At 36.6% G+C, this 26,339-nt stretch overlaps 8 protein-coding genes and 1 pseudogene across 12 annotated transcripts; 5 read left to right on the plus strand and 4 right to left on the minus strand.

The window, feature by feature from the left end:
* Positions 1-9: 9 nt before the first annotated feature.
* On the plus strand, positions 10-4,474 carry LOC106440794 (protein TPX2). The gene is given in 18 exon segments (XM_048740905.1): positions 10-940; positions 1,289-1,420; positions 1,545-1,601; positions 1,771-1,906; positions 1,998-2,100; positions 2,200-2,250; positions 2,396-2,493; positions 2,578-2,653; positions 2,730-2,792; positions 2,890-2,976; positions 3,048-3,106; positions 3,213-3,307; positions 3,359-3,396; positions 3,499-3,561; positions 3,654-3,716; positions 3,807-3,851; positions 3,933-4,027; positions 4,154-4,474. Coding segments are annotated over 18 exon segments (1,437 nt in total). The 5' UTR covers positions 10-783; the 3' UTR covers positions 4,173-4,474.
* On the minus strand, positions 4,338-6,487 carry LOC106440807 (leucoanthocyanidin dioxygenase). The gene is made up of 3 exons (XM_013882553.3): positions 6,397-6,487; positions 5,805-6,322; positions 4,338-5,245 (listed from the first exon to the last, which is right to left on the minus strand). The coding sequence occupies exons 2-3, from the start codon at positions 6,299-6,301 to the stop codon at positions 4,666-4,668; spliced, it is 1,077 nt and encodes a 358-aa protein (XP_013738007.2). The 5' UTR covers positions 6,302-6,322; positions 6,397-6,487; the 3' UTR covers positions 4,338-4,665.
* Positions 6,488-7,924: 1,437 nt separating this feature from the next.
* LOC106440784 (PGR5-like protein 1A, chloroplastic) lies at positions 7,925-9,956 on the plus strand. The gene is made up of 10 exons (XM_013882522.3): positions 7,925-8,256; positions 8,333-8,445; positions 8,536-8,632; positions 8,708-8,808; positions 8,888-8,944; positions 9,023-9,099; positions 9,199-9,361; positions 9,442-9,539; positions 9,622-9,701; positions 9,781-9,956. Exons 1-9 carry the CDS (start codon positions 8,067-8,069, stop codon positions 9,683-9,685), a joined length of 960 nt encoding a protein of 319 aa, XP_013737976.2. The 5' UTR covers positions 7,925-8,066; the 3' UTR covers positions 9,686-9,701; positions 9,781-9,956.
* A 1,582-nt stretch (positions 9,957-11,538) lies between these two features.
* On the plus strand, positions 11,539-13,200 carry LOC111201330 (annotated as a pseudogene).
* A 473-nt stretch (positions 13,201-13,673) lies between these two features.
* LOC106440773 (protein FIZZY-RELATED 2) lies at positions 13,674-16,141 on the plus strand. The gene is made up of 7 exons (XM_013882514.3): positions 13,674-14,233; positions 14,401-14,628; positions 14,727-14,969; positions 15,043-15,237; positions 15,327-15,428; positions 15,532-15,663; positions 15,754-16,141. The coding sequence occupies exons 1-7, from the start codon at positions 13,772-13,774 to the stop codon at positions 15,805-15,807; spliced, it is 1,416 nt and encodes a 471-aa protein (XP_013737968.1). The 5' UTR covers positions 13,674-13,771; the 3' UTR covers positions 15,808-16,141.
* A 320-nt stretch (positions 16,142-16,461) lies between these two features.
* Positions 16,462-18,035, minus strand: LOC106375754 (magnesium dechelatase SGR1, chloroplastic). 2 transcript variants are annotated; one of them, XM_013815745.3, is made up of 4 exons: positions 17,590-18,035; positions 17,335-17,508; positions 16,988-17,155; positions 16,462-16,904 (listed from the first exon to the last, which is right to left on the minus strand). In XM_013815745.3, the coding sequence occupies exons 1-4, from the start codon at positions 17,725-17,727 to the stop codon at positions 16,578-16,580; spliced, it is 807 nt and encodes a 268-aa protein (XP_013671199.1). In that variant the 5' UTR covers positions 17,728-18,035; the 3' UTR covers positions 16,462-16,577. The 2 variants fall into 2 exon arrangements, with proteins under 2 accessions (XP_013671199.1, XP_048596912.1); XM_048740955.1 differs by having other exon boundaries at positions 17,335-17,527; positions 17,558-18,016.
* A 435-nt stretch (positions 18,036-18,470) lies between these two features.
* LOC125576141 (cysteine-rich receptor-like protein kinase 10) lies at positions 18,471-18,919 on the minus strand. Its single transcript, XM_048735526.1, has 2 exons — positions 18,854-18,919; positions 18,471-18,764 (listed from the first exon to the last, which is right to left on the minus strand). Exons 1-2 carry the CDS (start codon positions 18,917-18,919, stop codon positions 18,471-18,473), a joined length of 360 nt encoding a protein of 119 aa, XP_048591483.1.
* A 1,309-nt stretch (positions 18,920-20,228) lies between these two features.
* LOC106375748 (cysteine-rich receptor-like protein kinase 11) lies at positions 20,229-23,372 on the minus strand. Its single transcript, XM_022694691.2, has 5 exons — positions 21,553-23,372; positions 21,329-21,472; positions 20,974-21,092; positions 20,426-20,895; positions 20,229-20,259 (listed from the first exon to the last, which is right to left on the minus strand). The coding sequence occupies exons 1-5, from the start codon at positions 22,388-22,390 to the stop codon at positions 20,229-20,231; spliced, it is 1,602 nt and encodes a 533-aa protein (XP_022550412.2). The 5' UTR covers positions 22,391-23,372.
* A 187-nt stretch (positions 23,373-23,559) lies between these two features.
* Positions 23,560-26,339, plus strand: LOC106440707 (cysteine-rich receptor-like protein kinase 11). Of its 4 annotated transcripts, none has more exons than XM_013882442.3 (7): positions 23,572-24,502; positions 24,632-24,766; positions 24,852-24,973; positions 25,050-25,260; positions 25,349-25,586; positions 25,671-25,830; positions 25,917-26,339. In XM_013882442.3, exons 1-7 carry the CDS (start codon positions 23,650-23,652, stop codon positions 26,250-26,252), a joined length of 2,055 nt encoding a protein of 684 aa, XP_013737896.1. In that variant the 5' UTR covers positions 23,572-23,649; the 3' UTR covers positions 26,253-26,339. The 4 variants fall into 4 exon arrangements, with proteins under 4 accessions (XP_048596887.1, XP_013737896.1, XP_013737904.1 ...); XM_013882450.3 differs by having other exon boundaries at positions 24,635-24,766; positions 25,917-26,333; XM_013882458.3 differs by lacking the exon at positions 24,632-24,766 and having other exon boundaries at positions 25,917-26,333.

A 26,339-nucleotide genomic window follows, 5' to 3' on the forward strand; every position in this document is an offset into this window, starting at 1 on the left:
AGGGATCATGTGACCCCAATTAAATTGAACACAGACACCCGAATAATAAAGTTAGTATGGTCGAAAGGAAAAAAAAAAGAAGAAGAATATAAAAATACTCCGTAGATAACACAACAGAATATGATTGTATATGAAGTTATACTTTTTGCCATTTTTAGTTAGAAAAAATTCATTTACTTGCTACAACTGAAAATGTTAAACCAACACCTCACCTAAATAGTGTATCTTTGTACTCTCCCAAAAGTAGGTTTGGTCCAACAGAGACTTTGAACAAAACGTATGCTAGTAGATTTTTTTTTTCAAATGTTGTCCTTCCCAAAGAACAAAACAAAAGATTATAATTTGGCCTTTTTCTTTTACACGAATTTGGGTCTTCGTGTACTCCATTACAAATCCTATTAAATGACAATGTTTTCGCTTAAAACAAAAAAATTAATGGATCCTAAATATATTAAATCCACAGTCAACGTCATGCTGTGCCCATACATACCTCATCTTCATAAGAACCGACTTTCAAATAACGATTGTAACATTAAAATAACCAATTATCGTTAAGTCTTTAAATAATTAAACATTCAAAAAATGTCGAGTGGTTACAAAAACCGGAGCGTCACCACGCCTTTTTGTGCTCGGAGTGGTTTGTACATTCAGAGTGCAAATACGGTGACGTTAGACTGCAATTTTAAAATCGATTTATATACTGTATAAAGATGTGCCGTTTGTTTCCTTTCACTGCTTCTTCCTTTCTTCTTCAGTGAATCAGAGCTTTCTCTGTATAAAGATATGGAAATGGAGCCAATGGTGAATGAGGTGAAAGAGATCGATATGGAGTACGAGTTTGACGCAGCTCGATGGTATGACTTCGCTCGGATGGAGTTACGGGCAGAGTCTGAGGCAGCGGAGCTCTGGTTTCACTCTGCTCCCTCCTACGCGCCCTCTCGTGAGTTTCCTCATCATTACGCTTTTAGTCCATCTCAAGTCTTCGTCAGAGTTCTAAGCACACGATTGCATCTTAAGTAGGAGAGAATGCTTAGACTTAATTTTGGCGCTCGCATCTGTTGAAAAGATCGTACAGTTTCCCTCTGCAGTGTGTTAAATTGTTAATCGTTCGGTAAAAAATGATTTACAGTGTGATCACAGTTATATTTAGGCTTCTGTATCTATATTTGATTGTCTACTCAGTCTTTCCTTGGAATCATACTCCTTTTCTTCAGCAATCACTCTTATTTTTTTCCGGTACTATGAACAATTCAAGATAACTTTGCTGTTAATTTTTTTTTTGTTTTAGCTTTCGTGACAACATTGTTACTTAGAGAGGAGGTTTCTTATGACAAGACCGAGAAGGATGAGGAAGTCACAGCAGATGTTTGTGACATGGATATACAAATCTATCATCAGCATCCACATTTGAATAAGAATGGTGAATAATGGATTATATACCTGCATATTTTCAAGTTGATTATAATGTGTGTAGAATAGTCAAAGACCACAAGATATGTGTTTATTTAGATTCTTATAATATCTTTGCTTTTTTTTTCCTTCAGGAAAAATGCGTTTTGGGAGTCACTTGAAGAAAGTTCCAAATCAACCCATATGCAAAGGTGATAACTTTTTTTTGCTATAATACTTCAACTATTTTTTGTGCTCATACACAACATTGCTCTTTAAAATATATTGAATAATCAGTTCTTAGTACCTTTTTGATGTGGTCCATCTTTGTTGTACTTACTTTATGGTTTGCGGTCTCACTTTCTCTACTTTTTTTACTAGGGCCTCCGGTTAGCAATAACAACCACAGTGATAATAAACCAAAGTTCCGAGCTAAGTCAAGCATCAGACCAATTCCAGGGGGCTCAACGTTAATGAGACCTACTGCTAGTCAGTTAGCTAAACAAAATCATGCCAGGTGACGGTTTGAAGCATGTTTAATTTTGGTAATTTTCTTCTGTCTGCTTAATTATATTCACCTAATTGGTAACTTCTTTTGTCTGGTATAGTAAATTTCCTATGCAAGTGGGAAAAATTCATGAGAAAGGCTTATGTGGGACCGAAGTTCAAGCGGCTAAAAGACAGAAGCTTGATGGAGGTCTTCTTCGTAAGGTAGAGTGATTGTCATTGTTAAAAACAGTCTATACTTAGCTCCTTGAACTATGTACTAGGTCTATCTGAAAATTAAAAGTCATATTTTCTCTGTTTCAGGTTGCTGGTACAAAGCAGGAGATGAGTTTTGTTCACAAGATACCCAAGAAGGTTTACTTTCTATTTTTTGAATTTTCTTGATCTTGCGTATAGCGTCTAAAGGTGTCTGTATATGGAATATTCAATCTTTCTGGTGGAAAAGGAGCTAGTACTGAGATTTAAATCATATTTTTTTTGTTGCTAAATGGTTTTGCAGGATACAACTCTTGATAGAAACTCACAACATACCAGGATAAAACTTACTACTCCACATGAGCATGATTTTGCTACTTCGCAGAGGGCACACAAGATACGGTGAAAACCTAAACTTTTCCCTGAAAATGAGTTGTTACAATAAATGTGAAAACTCATATGATGTTTTGCTAATGGTTATCTCAGACACCATAATGATCAGAAGTTAGGACAGGACTCAAAAGCTGTATATAGATTCAAAGCACGTCCATTTAACCGAAAGGTTTTGTAACTTTGTACCTGCTACTAAGGAATCTGTATTAAGACTGGCTCAAATAAATCTCGTTTGTATTCTCTAGATATTTGATGCTCCCTCATTGCCTATCCGGAAAAATAGCACTCCAAAACTAACTGAGTTCCAAGTAAGTGGCATTAATGAATTCCTCTCAGCTGATATACTGTTTCCACACAATAACCTGGTGTAAGACTTGATTATATTTCTTGATTTTCCTTAAACAGGAATTTCATTTGAAGACTTCAGAAAGGGCTATGCAACATTCTTCAGCAGTAACAAAAAGGTCTAATCAATGGAATCATGCGTATAAGGTAGCACCAATACTGCTTTCTATTGTTAACAGGTTATATTATCTCTTCTAAATAAAGTTTCTCTTTGACAGGGGCCAGACAAATCTAATATAACTGATGTGTTTGACGGTGTTAGCATGGAAAGTAGGAGGTATGGCTTATAAAATCACATAGAATATTAAGAAAGATTCCTTAATTTATCACTTCAATTTGTTCTTCGAGGTGAAAGTAAGCCTAAAGTTTTACTTTGCTTTCAGACCAAGCGGAATGGATATATCTAAGCATGATCTCTCGGAGGGCAAACACGTTTTTAAAGCTCGTCCTCTGAGCAAGAAGGTACGTACTTCTCATAGTCTTTGCATTATAAATTTCACACCTAGGATAATACTCTCTTGTCAAGCAGAGGAGCATGGGCATTTTCAAAAATAACCAGTACCTTTGGTATTATAGTCTTCACAGTTCTTCTTTGCACTTGATCTTCTGTATGTTTTGTAAATGGAGTTTCCTGATAAGGATGAAACTGATTCCGAGATGGCAACACAGGAGTTTAATTTTCAACCAGAAAAGAGAGTTCAACAAGATTTACCAACAGACCTTTTCAGCAAGGTACTGCTCATGGTTTGGACATATATGATCTTTTTTTAACACACACTCTATTTATATGATTACTTACGTAGTTTCTTGACCCGGTTATACAGCTCTCCATCAAATCCGAGCTCAAGCAAAACAATGGATCACGCCTAAGATTTACTCAAGCAAAGGTGTAGCTTGTGAAACTCAGTTTAACTTGATTTGTTTTTCCCACATTCTCCAAGTCTAACCATTGAGTTGCAATTTATTCGTGGTATAAGGGTTTCAAGGAAAATAGAGTGAACTCTTTCCAAGCAGGGAATGAGGTAAGCTCTAAACTTATTAAGCTTGCAACCACTTACAACAGAGGTTTCTTGATTTCTTGAATCAATATCATTTCATTACAGGTAACTCCAGTCGAAAAAATTGTCTCTTCAGCTGGACAACAATCTGGTCATATCCGAATAATTCCTGAAACCAATCAACGATGGACTGCTAGTAGGTAAGCTAAAAAAGCAATTACGCAGACACTATCTTTCGAATATGTTTTATAATCGTATTGATTCAGTATTGTGTGATGGTCTATATATCCCCATGCTTATATCTTATTGTTGTTCTAATTTGACAGGAGCTTTGCCATACGCTGATGGTATATATAAAAAGCTTTTGTAGTATCTGGAATCATCATCATCATCATACTCCTTTTGTACATTCAAATTTGGTTCTCTTCTCAATCTGATCATGTGTTGTAACTCCTCCATCGCAAAGCTAACATGTTAAAATCCAGAGAAGTAGAACAAGAGAGGAAGGAGAAAGAAGGCAAAAGCAAACTGGATTCTTCACTTCTTACATCTCTTTTTTTACATTTAGTAGCATAAGAAAAAGAAAAAAAAAACAGAAAATGTAAATCAGAAATACTCTCAACTTCTTAATACACATGTGGTTCATAGAGCATATATCTTTCTACACATATTTTTTTCTAACGCTTACTTTGTTACAAATCATACAATTTTTTTTAACATATTACAATGACACAATCCATAGAAATAGTCTTCACAATCTTTAATAAGACACACATCAAAGACAAGATAAATACACAAACATAAGATAAAAGAGAAACTCAAACATAGAGTTTCAGACTCAGACTTCATCCTTTTTCTCAGTTACCAACTCCTCTTGCTTGTTCCTAAACAACTTATGCTCAATATGCTGAGCAAACGTCCTTGGAGGAAACTTAGCCGGAGACTCAACACTCACCATCTCCGGCAACGGCTTAAGCACAATCTTATCCTTTGGTGGTTCACAAAACACAGCCCAAGAAATCCTTACCTTCTCCTTATTCACCAACCCACGGTGAAGTATACTCTTAAACCTCCCGTTACTAAGAATCTCCAACGTATCTCCAATATGCATCACAATCGAATCAGGAACACATTTTGCAATGATCCATTTACCCTCGTAGAACAGCTGCAAGCCCGGAACCATGTTGTGTAGAATGAAGGTCAGAGCGCTTACATCTGTGTGAGCTTCCACGCCAAGTGCTAGCTCAGGCTGAGGGCATTTCGGGTAATAGTTTATCTTCATTTGGAGGAGAAGCTCTTCTAAACCACCAACTTCTTTCTCTAGACGGTCAGGCTCTAAGCCTAGGGCGATAGAGAGAGCCTTGAAGACTTTTGTTGCTAGCAAACGAAGACACTTAGCGTACTCACTCGTAGCTTCACTACAAGCAACAAAAAATGTTAAATTATATTTCCTCCATGAAAAACGAATTTTCTAGAGTTTTCACGTATATTAAAAATATAATAAATGTTACAATATACTCCCTCCGTTTTTTTATATAAGTCGTTTTAGAGGAATATTTATGTTTCAAATTATATGACGTTTTCGGTTTTCTATGTAAAATTTATTAACACTTAATGTTATATGACCAATGATAATATATTTTCTATTTTATTATTGGTTGATTTGTGGTTAGGTAAATAATTAATGATGTCTTTGTTTAGAAAATATAAAAAATTAATGATTTCTTAATCTATGTGCATAATTCTAAAACGACTTATATTAAAAAACGGAGGGAGTAATTTATTATTTGCTTTCTAAATATTTTTAATATTTAGTCAATTCAAATATTTTTTTACTTAATGTTTTCTAAAACACATTATTACTTTAAGATCTTAAAAAGAAAATTGAAAAATTGTATTTTTGTGAATTAGGGAGTATCACATAACCAAACCAAGATGTGTGTGCTTTTTGTAAAGTAAATCAATCAAAAAGCTTACATGTAATCAGTTGGTGTCTTAGGCCAAAGTGATAGATCTCTCTTGTCTTCAGGATAAACAAGATGGAAGAAGTAATCTTCCCACTCAAGCTGTCCACTCGCGTTATTAGCCAACTTGCTTCCATACCCTTGAATCTTTCCGCTGGCTTGATCGTTTGCATACTTCTCCTTCTCTTCCACGGGTAAACCGAAGAACTCTTCTCCTGACTTCTTCACACGCTCCATTAGTTCAACCGGTACACCATGGTTGATCAAATGCATCACTCCCCAGTCCATAGCCGCCTTTTTGAGCTCCTCTATGCATTTCTCACGGATGGTTTCGTCTTCTGACTCGATGTCTTGGAGGTCGATGGTGGGGACTTGTGGACCGTCTTCTTTTTTCTCTTCTTGGAACACGTCGTTGATGCTCTCGAGCTCTTCTTTTGGACGGATGTATTCTTTTGGGATAGAGCTGATCCCGCTTTTCGCTAAGCTCTCAACTCTTTCAACTGCAACCATCTTCTTGTACTTCTTGTAAAGCTAAAACAGAGTAAGTAAAGAAGGTTAAAACAGGGGAAAAAAACAGAGTTATGCAATACAAAATAACTACTTACTCTGTCTCGGTTTTATTGCAAATAAATGTAATGTGCAGAGGGCTTTTTATAGCAGAAGTATTATTTCATAAAAAAGAAATTAACTAACGGATTAAGAAGTGTAGAGCTACCGGTGGTTAGTGAATGTGTGAAGAAGAAGAGGTAAGTGAATGCACACTTAATGGTCAACGGAAAATGTTGGTTTGGTTGACTGATAGTTTCACCATCCCCCTAACACCCAACGGTCAAACATAGGGGCGGGCAAAAAATTCAAACCGAACCGAGTCAAACCGAACCAAAACCGATTCAAACCGAACCAAAGTCTATTTCAAACCATTCGGTTAAAGATTTTCCTAACCCGAATAATTTGGTTCGGTTTAAAACCGAACCGAACCGAGAAACCGATGTGTTTTTATAATTATTTAAATTAAAAATATTAGTAATACCAATGTACTAAAATTCTAATACTAAACCACATATTTTCCATTTTTATTTATTAACATATATTATTCTAACCTAATATTTAATAATCAAAATATTTGATTTAGAATATTTCATTCATTGCAAGCTTTTTAATTTTAATGATATAAGAGATATTACTAATGATGTTGGTTTTTTTTTATAGTTAATTTTCATTTGTTTTAATTCTTATATATATTTTTGTGACTTTTTAAAAGTTTTTGTTTTAGTTTTATATTGAATTTAGTTCACATAGTTTATGTTAACATAATTTATGTTGTAAAACATAATTTCTCTTAGAAAAATTAAATTAAGAAGAATCTAATTAAACCGATCCAAAAAAACAAACTGAATTGAATACAAACCCGAACACAAACCGAACCAAACTAATTATGATTTATTTCAGTTGAAAAAATGCTAGAACCGAACTAATCAAACCGAACCGAGAAAAAGACCGAAGTGTCCACCCCTAGTTAAACTACTTTCTTAATTCTGAAAGGAAGTTACCGCCTACCGGGTCCTGGTTTGGGTGCTGATATTACAAAGCCCATCCAAAGAGGCCCAGTAGAATATATACCAATCACCATCACATTTGGTGGCGTTTCTTCTGCGTCCGTGTGCACGTGCCTGAATCATGTTTCCGCGTGTCCACCTATAACCACATTTTATTTTATTTTTGACAAAATATTTTGACAGTTGTTCAAAAAAAAAAAAAAAAAAAGACAAAATATTTTGACTGGATTCAGTTTCAACAAGACTAATTATCTTTCTTTCTTTTTTTTTGGAAAAAAGAAATTATATCACATTGTTTTTTATTTTAACCAAGAACTCTCATTTCATAGTAATTCTTACTCTATTTATAACTCTTAAAGTGAATAAATGTTTTTATATATGATTCAATATTTTTCTTGAAAAAAATTTACAAACAAGTTTATTACTAATCCCTAGCATAAAATTGTCTATTTTTTTTTCTGATTAAAAAAGGTGGTGAATCTTTAATGCTGACGTGGATATTTTAAAAAATATCAGAGATCTGCCTAGGAATTCATATCCACACTTGTCTTATCTCCGAATGTCTTCCCTCCAAATCAATCTCCTAAATTAAAATAAAATAATTAAAAAAAAAATCAGCTCACAGTAACACTCATCTTCAACCACACAAAGGTTCCTCAAATATTTTCCCAGAAAACAGAGGAAAAAAAGGAACCTCCTTTCTTCTTCTCCCGGGGAACATGGGTAGCAAGATGCTGTTCAGTTTAACAAGCCCTCGACTTTTCTCCGCCGTCTCCCGCAAACCCACAACTTCTTTCTCTTCTCCTTCGTCGTCGAGGACTCAATGGGCTCCGCTCAGCCCTGGGAGATCGGTTCCCTTGAGAAAAAGATTCTTCTTGTTGCCTTCAAAAGCCACCACAGAGCAGTCAGGTCTTCTTCACTTTGCCTCAACTTTATATTTGCTATTGAAGGTTCTGAATTTACATTCTTTTGGTCTTTCCTTAAGGTCAAGCTGGAGGAGATGACGTGGATAGCAACATCATGCCGTATTGTAGCATCAACAAGGCTGAGAAGAAAACAATTGGAGAAATGGAACAAGAGTTTCTCCAAGCCATGCAAGTAACGCTACTTCAACCCCCCAATCCTTTTTTTTTTATATACTAACAAATCTTTCAAGAGCCTGTCTGAGGCAATTGTTATTTTGTGCAGTCGTTTTATTACGATGGTAAAGCGATCATGTCGAACGAGGAGTTTGATAATCTTAAAGAAGAGCTCATGTGGGAAGGAAGCAGTGTTGTCATGCTAAGTAAATCAACTATTATCAATATCTTTTTTTTTTTTTGGTTTGCTTCATCGTTGGTTTGGTTATGTGAAACCGTAGGTTCTGATGAACAAAGATTCTTGGAAGCTTCAATGGCTTATGTTTCTGGGAATCCAATCCTCAATGATCAAGAATTTGATCAGCTCAAACTCAAACTAAAGGTTTCATTCCCTTTATACTTCAATCTCAAAATAGATTTTTCTCTAAGCTTCAGTTTTATAATTCTTTTTGCTTCTGTAGATGGATGGTAGCGAGATTGTGTGCGAGGGTCCAAGGTGCAGTCTCCGTAGTAAAAAGGTAAAAGATAACATAAAGATTCATTCCTCAATGGTTATACCATTTAGAAGATACTAATTTACTGTCTTGTTGATGTAGGTGTATAGTGATCTCGCTGTAGATTACTTCAAAATGCTCTTGCTCAATGTTCCAGCAAGCGTTGTTGCTCTAGGACTGTGAGTCACTATAGCTAATTTTTTTCTTCTTTATTCGAACATTCAAATCATTTAAACCCCCCTAGTTCTTGTCTTTGCTAAAACATGTTTTTATTTCAGGTTTTTCTTCTTGGACGACATTACAGGTTTTGAGATCACATACATCTTGGAGCTTTCAGAGCCATTTAGTTTCATATTCACGTGGTTCGCTGCCGTGCCTCTGATCGTATACCTGGCTTCATCAATCACCAAACTCATCATCAAAGACTTCTTGATCTTGAAGGTAATTGCAACAGAATAGCAACAACAAGATTCTTGATGAGTGTTCTTGTTTCTAACTGTTATTGTTTTTTTACTCGGTAGGGTCCTTGTCCAAATTGTGGAACGGAGAATGTTTCCTTCTTTGGAACAATTCTTTCAATCTCCAGCGGTGGCAAAACCAACAATGTCAAATGCACCAAGTAAGATTATAGCTTTATACCTTTGTTTCAAAACTTTAACATGTAACAATATTTGACTCTTTGATCAATCTTGTGGTTTTAGCTGTGGTACCGCGATGGAGTATGACTCTGGTTCTAGGTTGATCACATTGCCAGAAGCAAGCTAAGCTTGAACCCTGTGAGGTACACATCTTCCATGTTTAATTTACTCTCTTTAAGTTCACATGAAAGTTTGGAATATTAATTTTTTTTTATAATCTAGATGAAGATGGAGAAAAGAAGAATGGGTTTTGTCAGAAGCAAAAATGGATTTGATGCTGTATATTTAAGATCTTCCATGTTAGCTCTCTATCTCCTTCACATGTTTTCTGATTTGTAAGTACTGTGTATGCAATAAGGGAAAATATTTTAATGAATACATCTTCACCAACCTTTCAATTAGGCATGGGCATTCGGGGTCCCAATCGGGTTTCGGTTTTATCCATTCGGGTTTCGGTTTTTCGGGTTTATCAAAATCAACCCCATTCGGGTTATATAAAAGTTCGGTTCGGGACCGGTTCGGGTTCTATCGGATTCGGGTCGGGGTTAGTAAATCTTCAAAAAACCGGTATAACCCATTGTACTTTCGGGTTCGGGTCCCAATCGGTTCTTCGGTTTAAAAATACTTGATTTGTACCTATTTTGTAACTAAAACATAAATAAAATCGGTTCTTCGGATTTAAAATACATGATTTGTACATATTTTAATAGCCAAAACATAAGTAAAATCGATTCAAAAATAAGAAAAAACATCAAACGGTGATCATTCAAAATCAAGCGAAAGATAAACATAGTTAGTGATAGAAAAAAAAAACAGATAAATGAAATCATAAAACAAAAATAAGTTCTCATGAAATGAGAAACATTATTCAATAAAAACAAAACCAAAATCTAAAAACTTCATGCATCAACCGCCACATTCCAGCATCAACCTTCATGTAACAGATAATTATTTTAGAAATTCAATAATATCTTAAAGTTATTTGGATACATATTAAGAATTAAGATCATATTTGGTAGAAGTTTTTTTGTGATTTTAAATGTTTCGGGTTCTATCGGATATCCATTTAGGTCCGGGTTTGGTTCGGATAATACCCATAACCCAAAATACCAAAAAACAGGATCCATTCGGTATTTATGTCGGGTTCGGATCGGTTCGGATTCATTTTTATCGGATCGGATTCGGTTCGGATTTTCGGGTTCGGTTTATTTGCCCAGCCCTACTTTCAATCATAGGTGTAATATGATAGTTAATTCAGACTTCACTTCACACAGTGAAATTAAATTTAACATAGTTAGGATTTATTTGTTTTTCTTACATTTTAAATCTTACAACATGCATAAAAGAAATGGATTGAAAAGTCATAATGTTAGTTAAAATTTTGATTTCAAAATCCAACTTAAAAAAGATGATTCTATAAATAAAAAAAGTCACACATGATGTATGTGGGTTTACCTTCAATATGTCTGGTACATTATTACTTTCAACCCTGTCCTAGCCTCCTAAGGAAGAAGGTTTACAACCTTTTCTTCAGTCAACAACTCAGACAATTTTATGAGTAGTGAGTAGTGTTTGGGTGAAAAAAGATTCAAATGGTGTGTAACACAAAGAGATTGATTGATTAGAGATATAGCTTAAGTCAAGAACACATAATGAGATGACAGACAAAAGCATAACCATTACACAAAAGAGGAAAATGTCACGAATATTCGCACGCCAATGTCTCTCTTCTTTTTATTGCTTGTATATAATAAATTGATATACATTTTCTTAGAATTGAATGGTAATTAACATAAGATTAATCTTTTTTGGTCAGACACAAGGGTTGTAATCATGATCATCATCTTCCCATGCTTGTATCATCATTAACCCAATTTTCTCATCCACTAGACTTATCAATTGCTTTTCTGTTGATATGAAAAAAGCATTTAAAAGTTTAAACCTCTACGTCAGAACGGTCGTATATGTTTATAACGTTTGTTTCTTTACTCTTCACTTCCTACAAACCCTATAGCCTCTCTTGATCCTCTCTTGGATTCATTTTCTTTTTGTACATCAAAGATCCCTAATACCATCATCATTCTCGTCAAACTTCTCTTATCATCCCACCAATCTAATTCTAAATCATCCAATCTACTCATCTTCATGATCTCATGATCAGAGATTACACCATTAGAAACTTTAAGCTAAATCTCAAACAGGCACCACACAGAAAACACATCTCCCTTCTAATTTCTCCGGTATAAAAATCTATACCGTCAAGTTAAGTTATCAGCTTACAATGCATGTTTGTCCTCGGTCTAGTAGCTTACAGTGCTAACCCTGACGGTGTGGCCACGAACCATTACGAGGTAACGTTGTTGGTACCGATCAAAACCCAATCTTGATCGATTTCTTGAACAGCAAGTCAAGTTGTAACCCTAGCCCTGACCCTTAGACGATGAAGGAGAACTCATCAGTCTTGTGTGCGTGTTTCGCAAGCAACGGTAGCACAACGTTTAGTGATCAAGTTTCACCTTATGTTTGTAAAGGAACAAGGCAAAGGAATTGCTCTCGTGGTGACGATCGAAGCTCGAGGAAAAGATGACAGTGGTGGTGATGGCGATGTTGGTGAAACGGAAGAAGAATTGGAGAGAAGAGCTTGTGAAGAAGAAGAAGCTCTTCAGCTTTAAATGGTGGGTCATGTTAGGTTTCCCACTGCTTCTGGAACTAGAACTCTTCCCATAATGCCCAATGATAGGTATAAAAACACTCATTCAAATCATTATCCATAATTATAATTTGTTTCTGTTTCCCCCCAAATTTTGATGTGTTAATTGAGTTTCCTAAATCTTACAATGTGTTTTATTATTAGTTTGAATGGATCGGATCCAAGGTGAAATTTCATCCAAATTTTATCAAAATGTTTTCATTTAACCAAAAGAAAAAGAATATTTTTTTCTTTTGCAAAAGTGAACTTTTACAGAATGGGAGCATTTTCTCTTTTTAAATTGTACTATATAGTTTTTTACGTTGGTAGATATATATGCCCAACTTTCACATTGTATGATTCAATTCTTTTCATTTTGATTTTCTTTTCTTCTTTATATTGTGATTAAACCTTTTATATATTTTTTTTTTATGTCGTGAATAAAAGATATTAATATAAAGTTTATAAAATTTACATACTCCACCTCCACACATGAACAAGGGGACATGTCCTTAGACATGAAAGCTGTTTTCACCAAACATCGTAATTGCATGGACTTCTCTTTTATTTTTATTTTTGATTCTCTTATGTTTTTTTATTATACAAATCTTTTTTGGTTCATACAACTGTCTAGTTTTCTTAATTTAATGTGTGGTAGATCAACTTCGGAACGTGATAGGTAATGAAAACAAATCACTTCAATGCAACTTGCAAGTAATATTCATAGACCTTCCAGGAAATGTTTCTTAAAAAACCTTTTAGGAAATAAACCTTTTAGGAAATGTTTCGTAAAAAATATAGAAGTAACATTCATTCATTTCAGCAAGATTATTTCCTTTTTTTCCATCTTTTGAGTGTTTTAGTTTAATTTGAAAAAATAAATTTTAAATTTAATTACGTATAATTTAATAGTGTATTGTCTTAAAAAAATTCAATAGTGTAATTTTAGCTTACCAAATATATCTGATTAAGTAGTTTTTGGGTTTGTATCTCAATATATATATAATATAAAAAGTCAATAAATCGAATTTCAGATCTTGATTTGGCGCAGATCTATGAGATTTATGTTAAATCTTTTTAAAAAACAAAAAAAAAGTCTGGATCTGCCATCTACTCAACTATGATTTTAAGATCACTAGGTTGTTTTGGTAACTCCCCTAAAGAAAATGGGTGAAAATGGAGTAAATACTAATAAATATTTAGGCAAGATCTAATTGGGTCTAGCTTTAAGCCCATTAAAACCTCCAAATCTAACGATTAAGATTCAATCATGACGTAACTAACATAAACAGCACCTGATCAACCTCTTAATTTCGCATCAATTCACATGTCGTTTTTTGTTTCCTTGAAATTTCCCGGGAAAAGAAAATAAAAAATAAAAAAAAAGTAAAAAGTAAAAATAAAAAAATAAATAAAAAAGGACAGAAGAGAGTTATGTTCCAACACTACTTAGCCTCTTTGGTCTGAAGGGAGAAGAGAAGAAAAAATAAAGAAAACAAAAAAAATAAAAAGTCAAAACTTTCAATGGAAGATCCTACCGCAAGCAACGTGACTCCTCCGGCGAATTCATCTTCTCAGATAATAATCCCATCGCCGTCGTCGGTGAAAGTGTCACTCGAGTCACGAATCAACCGTCTGATCAATGCCAACCAATCACCGTCACCGTCACGGTCTATATACTCCGACAGATTCATACCAAGCAGATCCGGATCCAATTTCGCGCTCTTCGATCTCGCTTCTCCTTCTCCGAGCAAAGAAGACGGCGCAGGCTCGTACGCGACTCTGTTGCGCGCGGCGATGTTCGGTCCCGAGACGCCGGAGAAACGGGACATCACTGGCTTCTCAACGTCGAGGAATATCTTCCGGTTTAAGACCGAGACAAATCGGTGTTTGAATTCCTTTTCTCCTTTCGTGTCCGATGATGGTCCTGGTGTTAGTCATGCTCCGATCAAGGCCTTGAGGAAGGTGTCTCGATCGCCCTATAAGGTAACAATGTCTGTAGATTTGGATGGTTTAGATTCTCGATCTCGTTGACTTTTGTTGTTAGATTCCATCTATGCATGAAGCATTGTGTGGTTCTGTGATGGTCTTGTTATTTTGGATTTGTATATTTAATTGATAACAGAGGTTTTTATTTGGGTGTTTGTTGTTAGGTACTAGATGCACCGGCTTTGCAAGATGATTTTTATTTGAATCTAGTGGACTGGTCTGCGCAAAATGTTCTTGCGGTGGGACTAGGGAACTGCGTGTATTTGTGGAACGCTTGTAGCAGCAAGGTAACTAAATTATGTGATCTGGGAGCTGATGATAGTGTTTGCTCTGTTGGTTGGGCATTTCGTGGAACTCATCTTGCTGTCGGAACTAGTTCCGGGAAAGTACAGGTTACAATCTCATTTTTCCCTTTTTGAGGAGTTTGTTATTATGTTTTATTTTTCTATGGAATTTTTAATCTTAGTTATGTTTTTTTTTGGGGGGATAGATATGGGATGCGTCGCGTTGCAAGAGAACAAGAACAATGGAAGGACATAGACTAAGAGTTGGAGCACTGGCGTGGGGATCATCTGTACTGTCATCTGGTAGTAGAGACAAGAGTATTCTTCAGAGAGACATACGTTGTCAAGAGGATCATGTCAGTAAACTTGCAGGTCACAAATCAGAAGTATGCGGACTCAAGTGGTCTTATGACAACAGAGAGTTAGCTTCTGGTGGAAACGACAATCGGGTATGTGTACTTTTACTGTATTTACATTTTTTAACCGCTTTAACATGGTTTTATAAATGTTTTCTTTTGGCAGCTTTTTGTATGGAACCAACATTCAACACAACCGGTTTTGAAATATAGCGAACACACAGCAGCGGTTAAAGCCATAGCTTGGTCACCTCATGTTCACGGGCTTCTTGCTTCCGGTGGTGGGACTGCTGATAGATGCATACGTTTTTGGAATACAACTACGAATACTCATTTAAGTTCCATTGATACTTGCAGTCAGGTAAAAAAAAAAGAAAATCTTAGCTTTTGACATGAAACATAACCGAATATGTGTTATTAAAAACAGTCTTTTGTTTATGCATATGACAGGTATGTAATCTAGCATGGTCTAAGAACGTAAACGAGCTGGTTAGCACGCACGGATACTCCCAAAACCAAATCATAGTCTGGAAATACCCAACCATGTCCAAAGTATACAAACCTCTTTGACCATTTTGCCTATGTATATTACTTTGCATCATTTAAGTGTTATGTGGTTAACTTAAACCCGTGTCTCTTCTTTTTTGGGGTTCAGATTGCAACTCTGACAGGTCACACGTACCGTGTTCTGTACCTTGCGGTCTCACCTGATGGACAGACTATTGTAACCGGAGCAGGAGATGAAACCTTAAGGTTCTGGAATGTCTTTCCATCCCCAAAATCTCAGGTAAAATCTCAGGTTCTGGAATGTCTTCCCATCCCCCAAAAATGTTATTTTCGGATGATATTATTCAATTTTTTGTGTGTGTATACGCAGAACACGGATAGTGATATTGGGTCGTCATTCTTTGGTAGAACAACCATTCGTTGAAAACATCTTTCAAAACACATACAGAGACACACAAAGACAGATACATGTTTCTTTCATTACTTCAACAGCAGCAGCCTCTTGAGTTGGTCCTCTCAACCAACAATTTTTCACACGGAGTCAAAACAAATTATTTTTATCACACGGGATGCAAAGAAGATCTAACCCCTTTGATACAAAATACCATCTGGGTTCGTCAAGAGATGCACAACAAAATTTTCTTATAAGTGTATATCTTTTTCTTATTCATACAACAAGTTTTGTTGAACACATTAATTACCATTTTATAATGAGGAGGTCCATTAGTAATAATAAAATGCAATAATTCGTTGCCCCATTCTCTATAACATTACTTCTTCTTGTCTATAGTTACAATTACAGGTAGGCATAGACAAACGGGGCCAGAGAAACAGAGTCATCTTTGTTTTGTTCAAAAGAAGATTGTGAGGAAAGATCAGACCAAATAAAATCCAAAAGAATGATTTGGAATCATTAGAAAAAAGCAAGGAGTGGTTTAGACGCTTCGTATTGTAAACCAGACGATTCTTTACCTTCACGTTTCTTCTTAGTTTTCACGTGGTGTTACATCGGTGACTTGTGTCCTAATCCTAATCAACTTTACTTTGGTGGTGGTGGTGGTGATGATTCTTTATCAAATAGTACATAACCATTTCATTATTTTTCCTATACCATATTAATATGTTACACCAAACCAAAACCTATATTAGATCCACCAAAAAGGTTTTTAACAAAGTTGTGTACATTGGTTAAAATCAATAGAGTTTCTCTGGACTAGGAGTAGACATTCCCTCTCCCTGAGTCCCAGAGTAGCTATCAACACCTTCGTTGCTAAGACTATGAGACCACGGAATCGAGCTAACCGGTGGGAAACAACAGCTGCATTCATCCACGCACTGTTTCTCAGGGAGAGTTTGAGTTCTGTGACCATCAGGAGAAGTAGCTTCCCAAAGAGGACCCCAACACTCGACTCTGTTAAACTCATTGACGTTGGAGTGGAAATAAACATAAACAAGAGCTTCTTGCAACTCAGGATGGTGGTTCAACAAGTTCACATCTCCATGCACAAAAGCCTTCAACACCTAAAATACATATTATCAATAGTGATCAACATTTTTGTATACATGAAACCAATAAAGTAAAGAGTTGATGTTTGGAAATTTACCACTGGTAGTTCTTTGCAGAAGATGTAATATCTAAACTTTGCGAATAGATCTAAAAGGAAATGGCCACCGCTAATGTGACAGTGGACGTGAAGCGACATGTTCCCTTTCACTTTCTTCCACTCTGCTACCACTTCATCTCGGTATAACCTATTTGCCCATCCTTGCAACTACATAAAACATATACCACACATCAGCGTTGACTAAACCCTCTCAATGGTAGTTTCAGGATTGTTTTACCAAAAGATATATAGATACAAGACAGTGTTACCCATATGAGCAGATGCAGATACATACTTAGGCTTTATATGTCTATTAAAATGTTAGGAGCAGAGAAATGTATTTTTACCTGAGAATTGTTAATGGAATTCGAAATAGCTAAAGTTAATTTAGCAGTAATGTCACTGTGAGTGAGCGTGTAAGTTCTTGGAAGCGTTAATGGCTGCTTCTTCTCGTCAACTCCTAGAAACAATACTTTCAACTTGGATGATTCGAAAATCGCCGGTCCAAACAATCTTGCCATCTGCACCAAATCCAAAACCCTTTTTTAAGATTCTCAAATACGTAGATACGAAACAATTACAAATAAAAAAAAAATTCTTACGGGAACAATTGATTGGTTCTTCCTCTTGGGTCGTCTTCTATTGGCGAGAAAGAGTGAGCTGTTGCTGTTACTTCGGTTGTCGGAATAAGCTGGTTTCAGCTTTGTCGGTAACAGCAGACTCGCCGACAAGCTACACATCTCTACTCTCTGCTTCAATTTTTCAGACTTGCGATAGAAAGAAGTTAATACCCCTAAATAACAGAGAGACAGACCCCTTTTGCGAGGCTTCGAACCACAAATCTCACGCGACTTCTAAGCGTGTTCGGACACTGAAAGCTTGTAACTTTTAACAAATAGTCGAGCTTTTCGTTTGCTTGAAAGCTTTATTAGCCTTTGAATTTTTACTTTTCTCTTCCGGGAATTTAGGGATTTTATGATGATGCGTATTAGGTTGGTTCTTCTTCTTGTGTGTTGTTTAAAAGGTGTTGCTTCACGTTTCACACTTCCCTTTGCCTAAATCAGGACACTCTCTTTGGTATAAACTTTTTTCTGAGCACCAGAGTGTGCCACGTGTTCTCACCAGTCTTTGCATGAGCTGGCCATGTGTTTCACGACTGGGGCTAACAAGTGGCGTTAACTGTCTTTTTTGGATAACTTACCCATCTCGCTGCGACCGAAAACGATACCGTTTCGGCGGATATTTACCGAACCTTGATCATGAACTTGTCGAATCAAACCCAAGGTCTTTTCCGGTTTAGTTGTAACTGAATTGGTTTACTCGATTTAGAATTTACTTGTCAATAAAAGTCTTTTCATTTCGTGATATCTTTAGTGTAAAAACGTAACGGATCAGATCATCTAGAAATAAGAGTTTATGTAAATCATAATAAACAAAAATAAACCGAAACTTTACAATCAAGCGCGTATAAATAAACAATCTTTCAACGTGGCTCAAGCTCAGTGATTGAAACATTGACCGTCGACTGCGAAACACGAGAAGCTTCACCTGACTCACTATGAACAACATACGCAGGTGTTGATGGAACCGGAAGAGTCACAGAGTTACTCTTGAGCCAGTGAACTACTGAGTTCATGTTTGGTCTCCTCGTCACACTCTCTTGAACGCATAACAGTCCTATGTTGATGCATTTCATCATCTCGTTTCTTGATACATTCTCTGTGATCGCTGAATCTACAATGTCCAGTGCTCTATCCCCGCGCCAATTTGTCCACGCCTAAAATAATTTTTATAGTAAAAATAAGCAACTCAGAAAGAGAATAATAGTTGCTTGTAGGTTAAACTTCTTGACCTAAGGTTACTTACATGGAGAGCTACTCCACTTGGTTGAAAGCTATTGGTCTTCCGACCACATATGATCTCAAGAACCATAATACCGTAACTGTAAACATCGGTTTTAACCGATAACCGTCCTTGTGCTATGATGCAGATAAGTATTTGGAATATTTCCAAATATCTTGTTATTTATTTTATTAGTTATATTAATTTAGATAATTACCTTTTATTTATATTTTTTATATTTTAATGGTTTTCCTATTTTAATTAAGATTAGGGTTTTTTAGATTAAGGATTTATTATAAATAGGCATTGAAGCCTAAAGTTGTAGGGAGACTTTGATAATTAATAATAGAGCTTTTGCTTATTACCTTAAAGAGATTTGATTCAGTTCATCTATTTTGAGTTGCCTTGAACAAGATTCGATTAAATTCATCTTATTCAGGAAGTTGGTCTCAAGAAGCTATCGAAAGAAACTCTTGATTGATCCAAGAACAGGTCTCGAAGAACCCTAAATTCTTAGATCGACCGTTCAACCTAGTTGTCCGCTGCATCAGGTGGTATCAGAGCTGCGTCTCTTTGGTTTCTTAATCGAAGAACGATTCTGGATGTCATGGTGAGTGCGAACATCTATCCTATCCAGGACGAAAGTCCCTTTGTTGAGAGAGAAGAAAACTATGAGATCTATCGAGAGATCTATGGTGATCCGATCTACGATGTCTATGAAGATGATGTCCGCGTTGTCGATTTCGTTTTCAGTGAAGATTTTTTTGCAAATTTCGTTTGTGCAAAATCGGGCAAGACGAGATTCGTGCAAAATTCGGGCGAGACAAGATCCGTGCAAATCCCGTACAGGACGAGTTACGTGCAAATTTTGGGGAAAGTCAGAAGATTCGGTTTTATGAAAATTTCGGATATGAAGATAAATATTGGAAGATTTCAGCCACGAAAAACCTATTCAAGATTCGAGGACGAATCTTTTCCAACCCGGAGAGAATGATGCAGATAAGTATTTGGAATATTTCCAAATATCTTGTTATTTATTTTATTAGTTATATTAATTTAGATAATTACCTTTTATTTATATTTTCTATATTTTAATGGTTTTCCTATTTTAATTAAGATTAGGGTTTTTTAGATTAAGGATTTATTATAAATAGGCATTGAAGCCTAAAGTTGTAGGGAGACTTTGATAATTAATAATAGAGCTTTTGCTTATTACCTTAAAAGAGATTTGATTCAGTTCATCTATTTTGAGTTGCCTTGAACAAGATTCGATTAAATTCATCTTATTCAGGAAGTTGGTCTCAAGAAGCTATCGAAAGAAACTCTTGATTGATCCAAGAACAGGTCTCGAAGAACCCTGAATTCTTAGATCGACCGTTCAACCTAGTTGTCCGCTGCATCATGCTATGTACTCTGGTGCCATATAACCGCTACAACGGAAAATGTAAAGTATAAAAAACCGGAAGTTTTTTTTTTGAATACCAAAAGGTTTGGGCCGAAGTAATCCTCCGAAACCCAAAACCACATCATGTAATATTAGTTTCATCTCAGCGGTTGGGAGTTTAAACCATAGATTAGTTGTAATGGAGAGCTTACTAGGTTCCCATGACTCTGCTTGTTGTTAGGCCTTGTGTATGATCATCTGACTCGAACAATCTCGCCATCCCAAAATCAGAAATCTTGGGGTTCATCTGGTAATCTAAAAGAATGTTACTAGGCTTCAAGTCACGGTGAATGATCTTGAGACGAGAATCTTCATGTAGATAGAGAATCCCTCTAGCTATGTTTTCGATAATGCTGTACCGTGTGCTCCAACTAGCCTTCAAGGACAGTGTATGGTCTTGTTTCGCAACCTCGAATATGAAATGATCAAGGCTTGAATTGGGAACAAACTCGTAGATCAAAAGTCTCTCTTCGCCTTTCAAGCAAAAACCTAGTAGCTTAACTAGATTCCTGTGTTGAAGCTTAGATAATAACAAAACCTCGTTCTTGAACTCTTCTTCTCCTTGCCCTGAACTTAAAGCCAATCTCTTCACCGCTATTTCTTCGCCGTTTTGAAGCTTTCCCTTCACATTGTTGATTAGAAAACATAAGTCGATATCGAAAATTTGTAGTCGTAGAAGATAAAAAACCGGCTTATTCACCTTGTACACTGGACCAAATCCACCTTCCCCGAGCTTAGACTCTTCAGAGAAGTCACTAGTCGCAGCTTGAATAACACGGAACTCGAATTTCAATGAAGATAGAGCCTCAACTTCTGCAGCTGCATACAAATAAAATAAATATTACCAGAGGTCTTTGTCTCAACTGGAAAAAACCCTGCCCATTGTGTTAAAGATCCCCAGTTCGAATAACCGATAAGACAAACTAATATTAAATGCTATGGTTTCATGCCTGGGGAGATTACGGGCTTTGGCCCCAAACCTCCCTGTATTCAAAAAAAAAATTAGAATCTTGATTTTGCTGAAAATATTCTGATAAACAAATGAAGAAACTCACTATCAAGTTCTTGATAAGCCTCTCTCAAACTGTCCTTATTATTTTTCTTCCTCCTCCTGTAAAGAACGTAGCCAACCACCGCTAGAATCAATAAGGAGCCAACAACAAGAACTGGGACAACAATTTTCACCGTTGAAGAACCGTCTACAAAAAAAGTACATCAATATATTAAACAGGACAAAAAAAGAGTATTTTATAACGTTTTTTGAATTGGCCTTTTCAACCTTTCTTAGCCGGTGGTGAAGTGTTACGAAAGGCTCCGTAAAAAGGATAAAACTCCCACCGGAAAACACAATTAGGACGAGTAACAAGACCTCCTTGTTTCCCACGGCAACAGTTCTGATAATCCCCAACGCTATTTCTCAAACATGTGTTGCACTCAGCGTTAGATACATCAGAAGTACACTGCATGATCGTGTAGATCGTCATCGTATCTCTAGAACTCGTGCTTGTCAAGGGTGTGGTCTCAGCTTCATAGTACTTTGATGAAGCTGATTCCACCATACGAAGCATCAGATCTTGCCAAATCCCATCAAAGTCAGTTAAGTTCGATCTGATATCCGTAGCGTTGGGAAGAATCTGACGCGGGTCCATATCTGGTGAGCCAATGAAAGAACGGGTCGAGTAACGTACGAAACAGAGAGTTTTTTCACCACCCGACCAATGAAAAGCTTCGGTGCTGTTAGGACAGGTCTTGATAAGTCCATCGGAAGTGGTCTTGACGCAGTTTGAGCAGTCCTCTGTTTCGGTGTCGGGAATACACATCGCTAGAGCGTAGATTCTGTCTCGATCTTGGCCTAGAGAAGAGTTGTAGAAGAAGTTGTTTTGAGAAGTGACGTTAGAAGGAAGTGAAGAGAGGAGAAGGAGACGGTTCTTGTTGAAAGTGCTGTTTGTGTTGAAAGATCCTTTGGCCAAGCACTGTTGATCTTGAGCAGAGACAAGGATAACACTTGTTGTGATTGTAAGAGAAAAATATAGGATGATCGAGAAAAGGAAGCTCTTGTTATTAATCATGTTTTCAGAGATTGTAGAGGTGTCAGGTGTGTGTCTGATTCTTTTCATCAAGAAGGATTTAGATTACCTGAGTGATGAGATCATGTTGGACTTTTTGTTAAGAACCTAGGACACATGGATGTTAGTTATGAGCCTAGTTGGAAAGTAAAACATGGAATATTAGTCTAATGAGTGTGACTTTGAGGATTACTAGTTTGGCGGATTAGGATTCTGGGATTGCCATCTTTGCCCCTAATATATAGAATAATTGCATTTCAATTCTGGGACTCTTATGGGAATGAAACTTTTATTGGTAGGAAGGCCAACAAAGATGAGCATTGCCTATGTATTGTTGAGGTCAGCAAGCTGAGGAGGGATGTTTCCGTCTATAGCTTATTGTAGGACAAATCCAGACTCCAAATCCTCCAGTTTTGAGAAACTATGTGTTAGGAAAGCTTGTGAGACTGTTCTTGAAAAACTCAGGAGATATGGAAAGTTAACATTCCTTGGTATGGAACCAGAGAAGATGTTATGTGAGGGTTTCCACAACCTTGAGCTGTAGTTACTGTAGCTGAGTAGGGAAGATATATTTTAGCTGATTTTCCATCATGTATATGTACCAAAGGCTCTAATACTAATCTAAACATATTAACTTCAGTAGTTCTGTAATAAAATCCATCAGGGATCTTCTTCAAGTACAGAAACAAACAAATAGCCGTGATAAGATTAGTGTTGATCCTAGAAATGACTTAAATCTAAATGCATCAGGAAAAGACCACATTTTGTTCGGTTGTATTACCAACTTTTGAGGTAGTAGATTAGATAGTTTTTCTAAAGATAAAAATATATTGGATTTTGAAGAAGTATAAATATGGGTGAATAAGTTATAATGTATCAACTCATACAATCAATATACAAATCTTAAAACTGGTATTTGTTTCAATCGAGTTCTACATTTTTAGTTTTCGTAGTTACCATGCATTCAGGACAAGGCGATGCCGTGTTTAATGATGGAAGTGCCCTTTAATGGTTTGAGTCTTCGGGTCTTCTTGTGAAAAAGTTTATCCCACGTACAAGTCTTTATTTTTTTGTGCGTATATCTTTTTATTAAGGTAGAAGAAAAGGAGCGGTTCTTGTTGAAAGTTCGGAAAGGGTTAAAAGAACCTGACTTTGACTTTTTGACTTATCGTGTGCCGTTTCTGAAAGTTTGAGGATCACTGTTTTCATAGAAACTTCCATTTGCTATTAAAGGCAGCTGATAAGAGACGAACATATGAGTGAATACTAAAGACAAAGATTTTGCTTTTGCTACATTCTTTAAGTAAATTATGAAGCAGATGGTATTGTTTTCAATCCTTTGTTTTGTGTTCATAACCATTGGCGTTACTTCAGTTTCAGCACAAAACGTATGTATGGACAACGGGCATTTCAGGCCCAACGATACTTACAACGCAAACCGCCGTCTGATCCTCTCTTCCTTACCTTCCAACGTCACGTCTCAAGAGGGCCTCTTCTTCAACGGTTCCATCGGACAAGAACCCAACCGTGTATACGCAACAGGGATGTGCATCCCAGGATCAAATCCACAGGACTGTTCTGATTGTATCAAGCTCGCGTCTGATGGTTTGTTACAGAGCTGTCCTAACCAAACAAACGCGTTTACATGGCTAGGCGATCCCACGCTTTGCCTTGTCCGCTACGCCAGCACTTCTTTCTCAGGATCTGGAGATCTAACTCCGCGTAGTATGGTCACAAACGGTGGATATATAGCCTCGAATAAAACAGAATTCAAGAAAACATGGGAAGACTTGGTTGCTCGTATGATTGACGTTGCCTCGACAGGAAAAAGCACACCGTTGTTTAGTAATAACCATTATACAGCTAATAGTGCAGCCTTGACGTCTTCTCAGAAAATGTATGCTTTGATGCAATGCACGCCGGATGTTTCCTCTCGTGATTGTGAGAATTGTCTGCGTGAGAGTGCAAATGACTTCCACTCGTGCTGTGCTCTGAAGCAAGGAACCCGTATTTTGCGGCCAATCTGCTTTTTCCGGTGGGAGTTGTATACATACTCTACAGCTTCTTTTGCTGCTAATTTTACGGTGGCTTCTTCTCATCCTCCTCTTCCTCCTGTGGTTGTGCCACAAGCTGCAGATAATCAGGACAACACCATTGATACTGGTAAGTTTTCCAACTGATAAATGATTTTGTAATATTAATTTGTTCCAGCGGTCACTCGGACTGGGGACCTCTGACACAATGGCCAGGGTCCTTTTGATATAATGACATTGTTGTTCTCTGTCTTATTAGAAGATAGGAAAGGTGTCTCATCTAGAGTTGTTGCGGCCGTCACGGTTCCAACTGTTGTTACCGTCTTTATACTTCTTGTTCTTGGAGTTTTTTTTTGTTGGAGGAGAAAGTCAATGCAAAGAACTCAAGTTGAATGTTAGTAACTTGAGTCTTAGCTCTTATTGTTTCTTCTCTGAAGCTTATATAAATAAAACTAATTAATACACCCTTTGCTTTGCAGCTGATAGTGATATTTCAACTCCACATTCATCGCAATATGACTTTAAGACAATTGAAGTTGCAACAAACAAGTTTTCGAGGAGTAATAAGCTTGGTGAAGGCGGATTTGGCGAAGTTTACAAGGTGAGTAAGTCTTTTTTTTTTCATTTTTGTAAGTTACTAATAACTAGCTATTCTTGTTTCATTAAATGGCATGTAGGGTATGCTTTCAAACGGAACAGAAGTGGCTGTGAAGCGACTGTCGGAAAAGTCAGGACAAGGGATAAGAGAGTTCAAGAACGAGGCTGTTCTTGTCTCAAAACTTCAACACAGGAATTTGGTTAGGCTTCTTGGATTTTGTCTGGAAGGAGAGGAGAAGATTTTGATATACGAGTTTGTTCCCAACAAAAGCCTTGACTATTTCCTATTTGGTATGTTTCCCTTCAATAGTTTTTTTTTCTTATTTGAAGGATTATTCTTCAGCTTTTAAACTGATTAATCATATACGGATATAAACAGACCCTGAAAGGCAAAGTCAGCTAGACTGGATTCAGAGGTACAATATCATCGAAGGGATTGCTCGAGGAATTCTTTATCTTCATCAAGATTCACAGCTCACAATCATACACCGTGACCTCAAAGCCAGCAACATTCTCTTAGATGCCAATATGAACCCAAAAATTTCAGATTTTGGATTGTCTACGATCTTTGAAATTGACCAAACTCAAGGCAATACCAGCAAAATTGCTGGAACCTAGTAAGTCTTGTAATGTACAACAAGGTCATAAGTTACTTGAGCATTTTTCTGTTTAATATTAATCATACTTTGTATGTTTGTCAGCGCTTACATGTCTCCCGAGTATGCAATGCAAGGTCAGTTCTCCATGAAGTCTGACATTTACAGCTTTGGAGTCTTAGTTTTCGAGATTATAAGCGGCAAGAAAAACAGCGGCCTCTACCAGATGGATAAAACTAGTAATGCTGGAAACTTGGTCAACAATGTGAGCATAAAGACCTCAAACTTTCAACAGTTTAACATCTCTAAACATATGAGAACAAAGGGTTCCTGATTGTTCATTTTTGTTAGGCTTGGAGGCTTTGGAGAAATGTGTCACCACTAGAGCTGGTGGATCCGGCAATTGGAAGGAATTATCAGACTAATGAAGTCACCAGATGCATCCATATTGCACTCTTATGTGTTCAAGATAATCCAGATGACCGTCCAATGTTATCAACTATCATCTTGATGCTCACTAGTAACACAATCACTCTACCACTGCCTCGCCTTCCGAATTGTTTCCCGCATAGCATGAACAAACTGGACCAACTATCTGAAGGATGCGATTCAAGTCAATTCACAGGTCAAAGATCTGTTGGTTATTCTGGTAGTGACATGACGATTTCTGATTTAGAGCCTCGTTGAAGAGAGGAAATATTATTTGTGATGCGAATTTGAATGGTGATTCTACTATATGTTCTGACTTTGTGTGATAATTGTGGTTATGTTTTA

The sequence above is a fragment of the Brassica napus genome, chromosome A1 (genome assembly GCF_020379485.1).
Source record: "Brassica napus cultivar Da-Ae chromosome A1, Da-Ae, whole genome shotgun sequence".
Lineage (NCBI taxonomy): Eukaryota > Viridiplantae > Streptophyta > Magnoliopsida > Brassicales > Brassicaceae > Brassica > Brassica napus.